At 41.5% G+C, this 12,920-nt stretch overlaps 1 protein-coding gene across 3 annotated transcripts in view; it reads left to right on the forward strand.

Annotated features, from left to right (window-relative positions):
• Positions 1-12,914, forward strand: part of Adamts20 (ADAM metallopeptidase with thrombospondin type 1 motif 20) — a 158,875-nt gene extending 145,961 nt beyond the window's left edge. For 2 of the 3 annotated variants that reach the window (XM_029560348.1, XM_029560360.1), the window contains 2 exons: positions 8,501-8,605; positions 8,900-9,957. In XM_029560348.1, the coding sequence (XP_029416208.1) occupies positions 8,501-8,605; positions 8,900-9,010 (216 nt within the window). In that variant the 3' untranslated portion in view covers positions 9,011-9,957. Of the gene's footprint in view, positions 1-8,500; positions 8,606-8,899; positions 9,958-11,482 lie in introns of those variants that run through there. The other variant, XM_008826600.2, reaches the window with a different exon arrangement.
• The last annotated feature ends 6 nt before the right edge of the window (positions 12,915-12,920 follow it).

Raw genomic sequence — 12,920 nt, forward strand, 5'->3', positions numbered from 1 at the left:
AGCTTCTGCCTCCAGGTTCCTGCCCTGAGTTCCTACCTTGGGCTCCCTGATGAACTGCGTGCGACCTGGGAGATGTAAGACAAATAAACGCTTTCCTCCCCAAGTTGGTACTGGTCAGAGTGTTTTGTCACAGCAATGAAGAACAAACTAAGACACCCCTCAAAGGCACAACTGCAATGGCCAATTCTTGTAACTAGCCTCTACTTCCTAGTAGCTCATTTGGCTACGACCTCATCAGTAAATTCATGATGTTAACTCCCTCGTGATCTAGTCACTTCCCAACAGTGCCACCGGGTGGGGACCAGGCCTTCTACACACAGCATTTCAGGACATTTCTCTATCCAAACCTCAGCAAGTTAATTATAGAATTAGACACATTTGGTTTATTCAGTTGCTTCTAAATCAGTTAAGGGGAGGGAGGTGAGGGATTATGCAATTGTAGTATCAATTTTAATTATCCACATGATTACCTTTACCACTACAACTTGATTGTTTTATGCTGATTTATATTAATGTCTCCTATCCTTTGACTTCAACCAGAAAATCTCTCTCAATGTGTTTTTTAAGACAGGTCTGTTAGCAGGAAATCTTTTCAGCTTTGTTTATTGAGAATGTCTTTATTTTGTAATGTGTTTGAAATATGTATGTTTGTCATGAGATTCTTGAATTACAGTATTAATTTCTAGCATTTTGAATACATCATCCCACTGCCCTTCCACGTGTAGACAGATGGTAAACATCTGCTATTGATCTTACTGGGGATTCTGTGTGAGTGGCTAGTGTTCAGCTGTTTGAGGATTGTCCCATTCTCTGTGCTTTTCCGCATCTTCTAGGAAGCATACATGGAGATCTGTGTCTATTCCGTTTGGAGGCTTTGGCTTTCTTGGAAGTATAAATTACTGCATTCGACCATATTTGGAGAAATGTCAACTATGACTCTTTAGATGTGCCCCTCCTTTTTCTCTCTTCTTGGTTTTTTCATGCTGTGTTGGTTCACATTGATCTCCAACTGCATCATTACTGCATCTTTCTTATTACCATGGGCTCACATTTTCCAGCCCTTTGGCTGCCTCCAATCTTCTGTTTCTCTAGTGAATTTGTACTTGAGACAGGGTCTCCCTGTAGCCCCAGCTGGCCTGCAACTGGCTACGTAGACCAGGCTGGCCTTGAACTTAGAGATCTGCCTGTCTCTGCTTCCCAAGTGCTGGAATTTAAAGGCTTGGACCTCCATGCCTGGCTCCTAGTCAGTTGTTTTATCTTGGTCATTGAAGTTTTCAATGCTAGAATATTCCTCTTGATCTTTTCATACATTATAATTTTTGTCTCTACTTGGCAAAATATTGCCATGATAGCATCTCTTCTTTTACGTGAACATTTGCTTTGACTGTGTTGTAGTCTCGGTCTGGTCAGCCTGGCACCTGACGCCCCCCCCCCCCAGATAGCTTTCATCCCACACTTCTATGTGTCAGCCCTTCCAGTTTATTTTTTAAAACTTTTTAAAATTTATTTTATATAGATGCATTGCCTGCATGCATGTAAATGCACCTGTGTCGTGAAATGCCCATGGAGGTCAGAAGAGGGGTTTGGATTCCTGGAACTGGAATTACAGATGGTTGTTAGCCACCATGTGGGTGCTGGGAATTGAGTCCTCTGCGAGAGCAGCCAATACTCTTAACCACTGAGCCATCTCTCCAGCCCCAAACTTTAACCATTTTTTAAAGATTTTATTTATTTTTATGTATATGAATGTTTTACCTGCATGCATGTAAGTGCACCACGTGTGTGCCAGGTGTCAAAAAGAGGGAATCAGATATCCTGGAACTAATGGCCATTAGCCATGTGGGTGCTGAGAACCAAACCTGGGTCCCATGGAAGAGAAGTAAGTTCCTTTAACCACTGAGCCACCTCTCCAGCCCCTAAACTTCAGTCTTACCTTCCATTTACCCATTGCTTTTATTCTTGTTGTTCATTCTCTTAACCGCACACCACTAAAATTTCACCTTCAATATCAACCATAAGTTTGAACTTCTCCATATTAAATTCCAGATAATATCAGTCCCCTTAGGAAAACTATGCAATTTTCTATTTTTATTACATGATTCTGCTCTGAGAACAACCTCTGTACTAATACGGTGGATTTGGGGACATACAGTTCCTCAGAGTAGCACTTGTCTGCAAACAGCGCCGTGAAGGAAGTCCCTGGTCTTGACTCCTTTTCAGCGCGAGCCCTCTTCCTTACCAGGGATTTCAGGTGGGGAGGGTTAGTGCCTGGTGTTCTTGGTTCTCTGTCTTCTCGCTCAGTGGGTGGGAACTGGGTAAAAGGGCGGTTCAAAAGCTGAGGACTTTTACCTGAAATAGAATGGGGACGTACAGAGCTGGATGGTGTGAGAAACGGGGTGGTCTGCCTACCTAGCTGCAGCAGGGACCTGGAAAGATCTGAAGCCCTGAGGTCTTTGTTTCTTTGGATTCTTAAAAATGTTTTTTTGTTTTGTTTTGAGACAGAGTCTCCCTGTAGCCTCAGCTGGCACGGAACTCACTTTGTACACCAGGCTGGTCTCAATCTTATAGAGATCCGCCAGCCTCTGCCTCCCAAGTGCTGGATTAAAGTCATGCACCATCATAGCTAGTCTTTTGGAGCCCTGTGTTCTAAGTCCACTGACCATGGCTAAAACTCTCATCTCACAGAGGTGGGAGAAGTAAGAGAGGCCAGGCTATGAGTCATATGGTGTATGCGTACATGTTTGTGTGAGTGCACATGCTTAGGCCAGAGGATATCAGGTGTCCTGTTCTATCACTTTCCATCCTATTTTCTTTCTTTTTAAAAATATTTTATTTATTATTTTTATTTTATGTGTATGAGTGTATTGCCTGCATGTATGTGAGTGCACCCGTGTCATGCAGTGCTGCGGAAGTCAGAAGAGGGCTTCGGATTCCCCTGGAACTGGAGTTAAGGATGGTTCATAACCACCATGTGGGTGCTGGGTATCGAAACCGGGTCCAATTCAAGAGTAGTCAGTGCTCTTAACCACTAAGCCATCTCTCCACACCCAACTTTCCATCCTATTTTCTTAAGAAATGTCTCTCACTAAACCTGGAGGTAGGTTGGTGGCCAGCAAAGCCCTAGCAGCCCTGTCCGCTACGGAGCTGAGGTTTTATGTGTACATGACCATACTTTGTTTTTTTACATGGGTGCTGGGATTTGAACTCAGATCCTCATGCTTGCACAGCAAATACTCTTACCCACAGAGCCAACTCTTCAGTTGCCTTGACCTTGTTTTTGAAGGTAGATAACTTTACAGAGGACTCCTGTGTTCTCATTCAGTCGTTGAGGCTGATTGGATCTACTCATGTCCACATTTCTTCTTCACAGATTCTTTCCTTCCTTATGTGGTGATCAATTACTACCTCCCAGAGTTGACTCTTTGACTTACCATCACCATTTGGTTCCTTCCCCAGGACAGTCCTTCCATATTGAGCTCCCTCCTCTTCTAGGATCATGTGCTCTTTGTTTAAACACATGTTCTAAACTGAATGATATGAAACCTAAAATGTTTAGCATGCTAAATAATGTTTGCCATAGTATGAGGCTTCCTTTTACTGATGACACTTCCATTTTGACCCTCTTGAATGGGAATTATTCATTTGCCAATGGCCAATCTGTTTGGGGACTGATGAACTTTCTTTAGCAACTCTTCCTATTCTGCCTTCTGGTCATATATCTGATATCACAGGAAACTGGATGCTCTAGTAAGATGCGAACAGTTTGGTGATATGAGGCCTCACAATGTTTTGGAAAGATCATCAAGGTTTGGAAATCTAGTCTTCATCGTTTGATGTTGAAACCAATCCGTAAGGGATTGGTATTCAAGTAAATCACATAATCATCAAATAGAATCCAAATTCTTTTTATCTCATTAGTAACTCTCCCCATAGTAAATAACTTAACAGAAAGTCAATTATTATAAAGAAAACATCTCTTGATGAACACGGAATGCGAATAAGAGTTTTTGTACAATCAGGCCTTTAAATAAGATAGCTATTTCAATTTCATTTTAACACTTTTTTTCATTCCAATTTCGGTGTAACCCTATTTTCCCTAAAACATCTTAAGAACATGATATAGCTGTAAAACATGCAATTCCAGTTTATGTTTGGATAAACAGATGCTCCATGGTAACAGCCTCTCTCAGGTCCTTAAGAAAGTCAAGTGTGGAAGCAGTGGTAAGATGCTCCCTACCATCCCGGAGAGCCCCCAACCCCCTCATGTTTCTGGAGTTCAGAGCTTTATTCCTACATGTTATTGAACTTAGATGCTGTTGAAGTGAGCAGTGCCTATCCACATTCAGTCTGTATTTATTTGCTGGAGGCTACTGTTTCCAAAAATACAAACTGCCCAGTGTTTTTGGAAATGTTCTGTCAAATGTATAAACCAGATTCTGTGTTAGGTTACACGACATTTGTAGGAATACCTTCCAGATGTTTGATGTCACAGAAAGAACTTCTTCTGTTGTCTGAGACTCATCAAAACCACATCCTCTGTGTTTGCATATGACCGGCTACAGCAGGACATGAATCTAAAAGGAGAACAGACACATATGGCGTTCTTTAGGGAAAATAAACTCCACGTTGCAACATGAGATGAAACGGGGGCGTATCGTGTCACTTTGGAATACAGATGTGAAACGTGAAGTGAGTGTTCTCAGAGTAGCCCGGTGCAGGCCTCCTCCTGTCTTGTAAATAATATTTGATCCCCAAAGAGTAAGAGAAAAAACCATATTCATCTAATGCCAGTGGATCATGCCAGAAACTCTTTTGAGTGTCTGATCAGTTGTTATATATTTAGAATGTGTATTTTCTACTAGCAAGGATTAGCGTTTAATATACAGTGATAAGATCCAGCTTTTGATTTTATTATTTAGAGTTCTCTCCTTATTTTCTTGACTACTTGTCTGTTTTGCTACTGAATATGATGTGTGTGTGTGTGTGTGTGTGTGTGTGTGTGTGTGTGTGTGTGTGTGATCTCTTTGACCTCTTCAGTTTCTGCTCCGTGGAAGCTGTGGGTTTGCTGTTTGCTGCCTGGTCCTGCCATCTTCTCTGTGGAGTGTGGTTTTCTGCTTTTCCTTCCCTGTCATCATTAGAGCTTGACCTTTTCTTCATCCCTTACCAGGACCAACCCCTCTTTTGTCTATTGACCTGTTGTTTTTGTTGCTTTGTGCTGGTCGTGTCATTGGTTCCCCTCATCCTCCAACTTCCTTTATATATGCACTTAATATGCGGTTGGGCTTTGTTGTAAACTGAAAATTTGTTTTCTTCAAACAAATACTGTGTCCATCTACATTAAAAATTTTACGTCTTATCTGGGCATGGTGGTGCATGCCTTTAATCCCAACGCTTGGGAGGCAGAAACAGGAAGATCTCTGTGAGTTCAAGGCCAGCTGGGGCTACAGGGAGACCCTGTCTCAAAAAGACCAAAAGAAAATTTATGTCCTAAAATAACATAATAAAATTATCTTTTTTGGTGCTCTGGAGTTTCTGAGTTCTGTGACTTTTGTACAAATTATGTTATCATCACTCTAACCACAGTACAGACCAGTTTACCTACCCGCCCCTCATCCAAAAAACTTAATACCCCTCTTTTTGGAGTCACACTCCCTCCCTGCAACCTAACTCCTGACAGATACCGAGCCCCGCTCAGTTGACTTACTTTGTCTTGTGAAGTGAGAACGATGCAGTCGTTCATACAGCACATCGCCTTTGAGACGGGCTACCATCATCTCGCATGATGCCTCCGAGAGCCATTCCTGACTGTTCCTTTGTTGTTGAGATGCATTTAACTTTATAGTTAACTGAATTTTTCTGCATTTTACCCACTTACCTGTTAGAAAGTGCTGGGCTGTTCCTAGTTTTTGGAGACCATTATTCATAAATGCAGTAGTTCATACAGCACATCGCCTTTGAGACGGGCTACCATCATCTTGCATGATGCCTCCGAGAGCCATTCCTGACTGTTCCTTTGTTGTTGAGATGCATTTAACTTTATAGTTAACTGAATTTTTCTGCATTTTACCCACTTACCTGTTAGAAAGTGCTGGGCTGTTCCTAGTTTTTGGAGACCATTATTCATACATTTATATACAGGAATTTGAGGGAGCTCTCGGCTGACTCCCTAGGCTAACTCCCTAGGGCTGTCCTTACAGATCATATGATGTATTTTGAAGAGTGGCTGTACCATCTCGTATTTCCACCAGCAGAGAGGAAGGACCTAGCTGTCTGCGTTCTTGCAAGCACAGCTCCTGCCAGCCTTGTTTCTCTTTGCTCATTTGTTTTCTCATTCTGGCGTCTGATAATGATTTCTACATTTTTCCAGTGGATAATGATGTTACGCATTCATGGGCTTATTTGCCATTTGTACATTTTGCTTTGTGAAGTGGGTGTTCAAGTCTTCAGCCCATGTCTCAAGTTGAATTTGTTTTCTTCCTAGCGAGTTTCGAGAGCTCTTTGCCTATTCTGGATGTAGCAGGTCTTTTGTCAGAAGTGATATTTGCAAGCATTCTGTTCTTATCTGAACTTTTTCATTCTTCTTCAGAGTAAAAGCTTCTTATTTTATTGTAATGAAGTCAAACGTGTTCCTTTTTATGGATTGCTCCATTAGTGGCTGTATTAGTCACTTTTCTGCTCCTGTGATAGAAACACTGACCCAAGCAATTTATAGAAGGAAGACTTTATTTGAGCTTACTCTTCCAGGGGAATTACAGTCAATCTTGGTGGGAAGGCATGGTGGCAGAGGTAGGCTGGAGGAGGAGCTGAAGCTAGGCTCTCACATCTTCAAGCAGGCACAGGAAGCAAGAAAGCAAGTAACTGGAGATCCAAGAAGGCTTAATCACTCTAAGCCCACCCCCAGTGACATGCTTCCTCCAGCATAGCCACACTTGTGCCACCACTGGAAAACAGCACCACCATCTGGGGACAAAATATCCAAATACTTGGAGCCTATGGGGGACATTTTCATTCAAACCACCACAGTGGCAGATCTAAGAAATGCAATCCCAAATTACAAAGATTTCTCTGTTTTGAAATTTTGGTGTGAAGCCTGAAGGGTGTTTTATGGGGATGTCTAATTGTCCCGACACTTATTTGGAATGCCAGCATTTTCTCTACCCTCTAGCATCACAGTTGAGGCAGCATCCTGGAACCCCATACTTCCTGTATGCAGAAGCCACAGCTTCTCCATGGATCCACAAGTCACATGGAATCAAAGAGCTAAAGTTTCTGCCAACCCACAGAACCATGGTTCTTGGTGTTGGATAGGTGTAGTGCTTCATGTTCCAGAGAACCAGTGCTTGACTAAACTGTGCCATCCCATCCATCAGACCAAACATCCCCAGTGCCCACAGCCCTGGACCTGTACTAGCCCATCGCAGTCCAGGATGCGGAAGCACCTGCCTCTTTGTAGGGTAAAGTGTTGCTGCATTGCTCCCTTCCCTTGTGCCCATACCACAACAATGTCCTGCCTCTCTGAATCATGGCTCCTATTGCTGCTGCACCTGGTGTCACAAAGCCAGGGCTACTGTTATGTCCCAAAGTTCAAAGTCTGGAGTCACAGTTTTGTGGTGCCTTACGCCTTGGAACCTGAGCTGCTATTCTGCCTTATTGGTTCTGAGTGGTGCTTCTCTGGGTCCAAGCCTCTGGAAAATTCCTTCCCCAGAACCTTGTTGGGGTCAGAGCCACAGCTATGCTGCAACTCCTCGGCCTGTGCTGCTTGCTAAGTTCCCCAGAAATCTAGATCTCAGGTTATTGGGAGAACTACACCCAGACATGTGTTAGAAAGTGAGCCTGCACCTCAGCAGACAGATATTGTTAGTAGTTCCATGAGACTCTCAGTCCAAGCATCCAGTGCCACAGCTGCAGCAAGCACCTGAGTATCCTCAGTCCTGAGTCCCTGAGTCCCAGTGCTTTTGCAGCTGTGTATGTTGTGTGGCATCAGTCCATGCATCCTCTTGGGGCCTTTAAAAGGGTGACAGCTGGGATGAAAATGCAGCACTTGACAGTCTTGTGTAGTTAGTGAAGAATTCACGTTCTTGTTGCACAAGGGATGAGTCAGGATAATAAAACTGCAGAAAACACATCAAACATGTAGCACCACACAAATCAGTAATGAGTAGTCAAAGCTCAAATCAGCAGAGATGTTAAAGTTGGGCGCATCTTCATACCAGCACGTGCACCATCAGGACCTGCCATTTGTAGAAGCTCCTTGGCTCCGGGTGCCACAGAAACCAAGGCCTGCACAATCACCATCACCGCACGTCAGCTCTGTTCTCACTTGGAACTGAGAGGGCTTCTTTATAATCAGTTTTAAAACTCTTTAACTGGTTCATTTCCTCACAGTAAAGTTGTATCGATGTTCTTTCAGTTAAGACCCTTGGAAAGTAATTTGATGTTTCTAGGCAAGAGCATTCTTAAATATTTTATGTATTCATCTATTTTTTTTCTTACGATCCAGGGACAGTTCAGCATTAACTTGGCAGGAACTGGGGTGAAGATATCCAACACAGCCAAGTGGCTCGCTCAGGGGAGGCATGCCTCTGTCATCATCCACAGATCCCAAGTAAGTCCTTCAGGACCAAAGGGCCTGATAACCCCTCCTGTGCTGGGATCTAGCACTAAGGCCCTCTCCCTCAAATATAAAGACATACCAGTCACTAGAAATCTATTGCGTATAGTGAATATTCCATGCACAATGGGGTACAAACCAAATTTATTGTTGTGCATATAAATACATACACCATTCAGATATAGGTTATAGATACAGGAACATGCATCTCAGATTTAGAGCTAATGATTTGACATGCATGTTTTGGTTTTGCTTTTTAAGAAAATAGTGATTTAACCCTATTTTAAGATTTGCAGGTCAGGCCTGGAGGCCTATAATCCCTGCTACTTGGGAGGCAGATGCAGAAGAATTGCAAGTTCAAGGCCAGGCTACAGACTGAATTCAAGGCTGCCTCAGTAACGTAGTGAGACCCTGTCTGGGGGTACAGCTCAGCAGCAGCGAATTTGCCTAGCACGTACCTTCCGTCCTCAGGTTCAGTCCCTTGTATTGAAAAAGTAAAGGCAAATAAACAAAAACCTAAAAGAAGATTTAGGGCTTAATACTTCAATAAGAGGGTTGAATATGGAGTTTACATAACTTACCTCATTACTTTGGTTGAGTGATGGGGCTATTGGTGCATGTATCATTTAATGTCCCCAAGTGTTTTCCAGAATTAGGAATCTTTATTTATGCTACATTCATGTTTCTTGCCCATTTTTATCTAGATTACGCTGCTATTTTATCTAGGTAAATGATTCTGTGGGGCTGGGGAAATGGCTTGCTCAGTAAAGTGCCTGCCATACAGGGATGAGAACGTGAGTTTGGATCCCAGCACCCACATAAAGGTTGGCACTGTGGCCTGCATCTCTGACCCCTGTCCTCCAGGAGAAGATGGACATACGGGGATCCCTAGAGCTCATTAGCCAAACTGATGAGCTTTGGTCTCAAGGAGAGACCCTGTCTCAAGAAATAAGGTGGAGGGCTATCCATTAAGATGCCTGACGTCAACCTCTGGCCTCTACTCACACATGTACACATGTATGAATGCATTTGCATGTACGAATGTACACACCCACATGAGCATGTAGCTATATCACACACATACTCATGCACACAAAAAATAAGTATTTCATGGTATTTTAAAAGATGAAAGGTTTATACTATTTGAAGAGAAACCAACATATAACAATTGTAGTTATAACTACAACGTAATCTTTTACTACAGCAGGAATGCATGTACCAGCACAGGCCTTTTAAAGTGCCTCTCACTGCTTATAATTCCTATGCTTCAGGCTCTCTCCATGGGGAAGGGAGCCTAGGCTGTAAGTATTCTTCCTTACATTGCACATAAACCAACACATGCCACAGCCTCTGCCCACTCCAATATTTTCTAATTTTTCTTTTAATAAAAGTGATATGTTATACTCCGATTCGAATGAATACTTATGAATGCAATGTAGTATTCTTATACCTTAGTCTTTAAAACATTGTGTTTCTAAAGACTGAAGAATTGTATTTGAATTCAAAATTAAAGTTTTAATTTTTTTATTTCTCTTGTATGGGTAGACTAGTGAACTTTTTTAAACAAACGACTTAAAAATAGCTAATTTAGGGATTGATTTAGCATATTTCTGTTTAATCCTTTGTGGTGGGAGAATGAGAGCCAGACAGCAGTGTTTGAAGTCTGATACCTGGCACAAAACCGAGACTCGTGAAAACCCAACATAATAACAGAAATGCAAACATTTTGATCTGCCATAAAATGTAGTAAGATGAACTTTTTACCATAATAACCTAGAAATAGGGAAATACACAAAACTCGGGTCTGCTACCATTTTCTCTGTTTACTCAGACTCCCTGGAGTTAAAGGGCTGTTTTCACTATTCTTACAGCTCAAAATGTCCCCAAGCCTGAACATTTCTGTCCCTATTCTTTCTTTCCTCCCTGAATAAAAACTAACAATTTACCTTCCCTATAAGTGTGACCAGAGTTCAACTCACTTTTTTCTCATCCTATGCAGATGCTCAGTCTTTTGATGCTGGACTTAAAGTGAAGGTGTTGCCGAGCTCGCGTCTGCCCCGAGCCCAGGCTACCGACACTCCTTAGAGTACTCGCAGCCCAAGTACTCGCTCTCATTTTTCTCTAACCATGTCCATGGCTTCTACCCAGTTTTTCTCTCCCTATAACGTTGCTTTCTGCATTTCTCTCCCTGGTACACTATAGATATTTCCATGATATGTTTGAGAATGGGGTGGCATGTGAGCTGCATGCCTTTATGCTCAAGTTTGTCAGTGTATTTTACTTGTTTTAAGAGATTGTTGTGGGGGCTGGAGAGATGGCTCAGTGGTTAAGAACACTGGTTGTTCATGCAGAAGATCCGGGTTCGAATCCCAGCACCCACATGGCAACTAACAACTGTCTGTAACTCCAGTCCTGGGGGATCCAACAGCCTCTTCTGACCTCCGTGGGCATTTCACCACACAGGTGCACTTACCTACATGCAGGCAATACATGCATACACATAAAACAAAAAAATAAAATTAAATTAACAAAAAGAGATTGTTGTGTAAAATTGTGTAAACTTAGGCAGCAAATTTGGAGAGGTTCTAATAAGCTCACCAATACAAATTTAAGACCTTGATGAAAAAGCATGTGTATTAAGATGAAACATCTAAATTCTATTGTGGTTTTGACATCAACAACAGCTAGTATGACTCCTAGGCTGTCGTACCCCTTTACAGATTCCCATGGCTACCATTTTAGTGTCACTGCTACAGAAATCCTTTGCTAAGGACTTCAACCACATGATTCAAAACAGGTGCTTCTCCGTGTCATGCACACTTCCCTGCTTGTGTGAAAGTCCCCTGTATTTCTGCCTCTTTTTGCTTTCAGGATGGAACCAAAGTCTATGGCAGGTGTGGAGGGTTCTGTGGGAAATGTGTTCCTCACATGGCTGCTGGTCTCCCCATTCAAGTGGTCTGAGTGTCAGAAACGGGATGTGCCTGATAAAGGAGATGTCCTGAGAAACGTGGCTCTTTGGTGCTCCTTTCCTTACTCCTCCGTTCCGGATAATTCCGTATTCAGAGCTTTGTGTGTCAAGGTGCTCACCAATGATTCAGGTCACTTAATGTTTTAAAGACAGTTTAACAGATATGACCACAATCAGGATCATCTTCAAATGACATCGTTGCTTATAGGGAATTCAAGCGTGCTTGAATGAATTACACGAAGACATCGTTGCTGTTAACAGCTTTGAATGGGCCATCATTATCTTATATTGTTAGCAGCACACGTGCAAACCAACCTGGTCAGTTTCCCACGGTACAATGAAGTGATTCCATGTGTTAAAATGGAGCAAATAAAATTAGGAAAAACTATTTTACACTACTGTAAGCATGATTGTATGTCAGTAATTATCAAATTAATAATTCCACCAAACAAGCCCATAGCCATTATATTTCTACTGACATATATGTTCATACATATATAATATATATATATTTCAGGTCCCTTGTTTTATTTTTTTCTTTAATTTCACTTGTGGATTATGGTGCTTCAATAAAACGGCCCTAAAAGTGTGTACAAATTTTTGTTAAAATTCACACTGTGTTAAATGTTATATTGAAATTTGTGTGTGTAAAATAGAGAAGGTATGAGATACTAGAATTTGATTTTAAAAACCCTACCTCCTCAATTTGATTGTACTTACAAATAATATGCTGTTTTATGTTTATGTACTATTATGCCTTTACAAGTCATATATATATTCCTTAAAAAACTGTTTTCTCAAAGGTATATGCTATATTTTATTAACCAGTAGAAAGATGGGGATTCTTAAAATTTTGATCCTAAATTTTGGTTGAACATAGTTATGTTTCCCTGTACAAAAATTATGTTAGAAATTGTACGTGTAAGGGTTCTGTAGAGGAACAGAAGGCTAGACCGTGTTTTAAAAGGAGATTGATTAGTTTGCTTTACATGAAACAGTCTGCATTCTCCAGCAATGACTGTCTTCACACTGAAGAGCCCAGATGCCTCTGCTGTCCCAATCTGGTGCTAAAGCCCTGGAAGGCGACTGGTGAGCCACTGGCCTTCAATCCACATAGCAAAGCCATAGATGCATTCTGATGTCAGAGATGTTCAACTTATTTTATATTGGAGTGTTCTTAAAGATCAAACATAAATGAATATTTAAATTAACAGTTATAGTTAGATTCTCAGGTATTAAGAGATTTTTTTTCATGTTGCTATTTTAATTGTGTGTTATATACTATTTTAATTATGTGTATTAAGAGATTTTTTTCATGTGGCTATTTTAATTGTGTGTTAT

Source organism: Nannospalax galili, unplaced genomic scaffold (genome assembly GCF_000622305.1).
Source record: "Nannospalax galili isolate Female #2095 unplaced genomic scaffold, S.galili_v1.0 scaffold232, whole genome shotgun sequence".
NCBI classification, from domain to species: Eukaryota; Metazoa; Chordata; class Mammalia; order Rodentia; family Spalacidae; genus Nannospalax; species Nannospalax galili.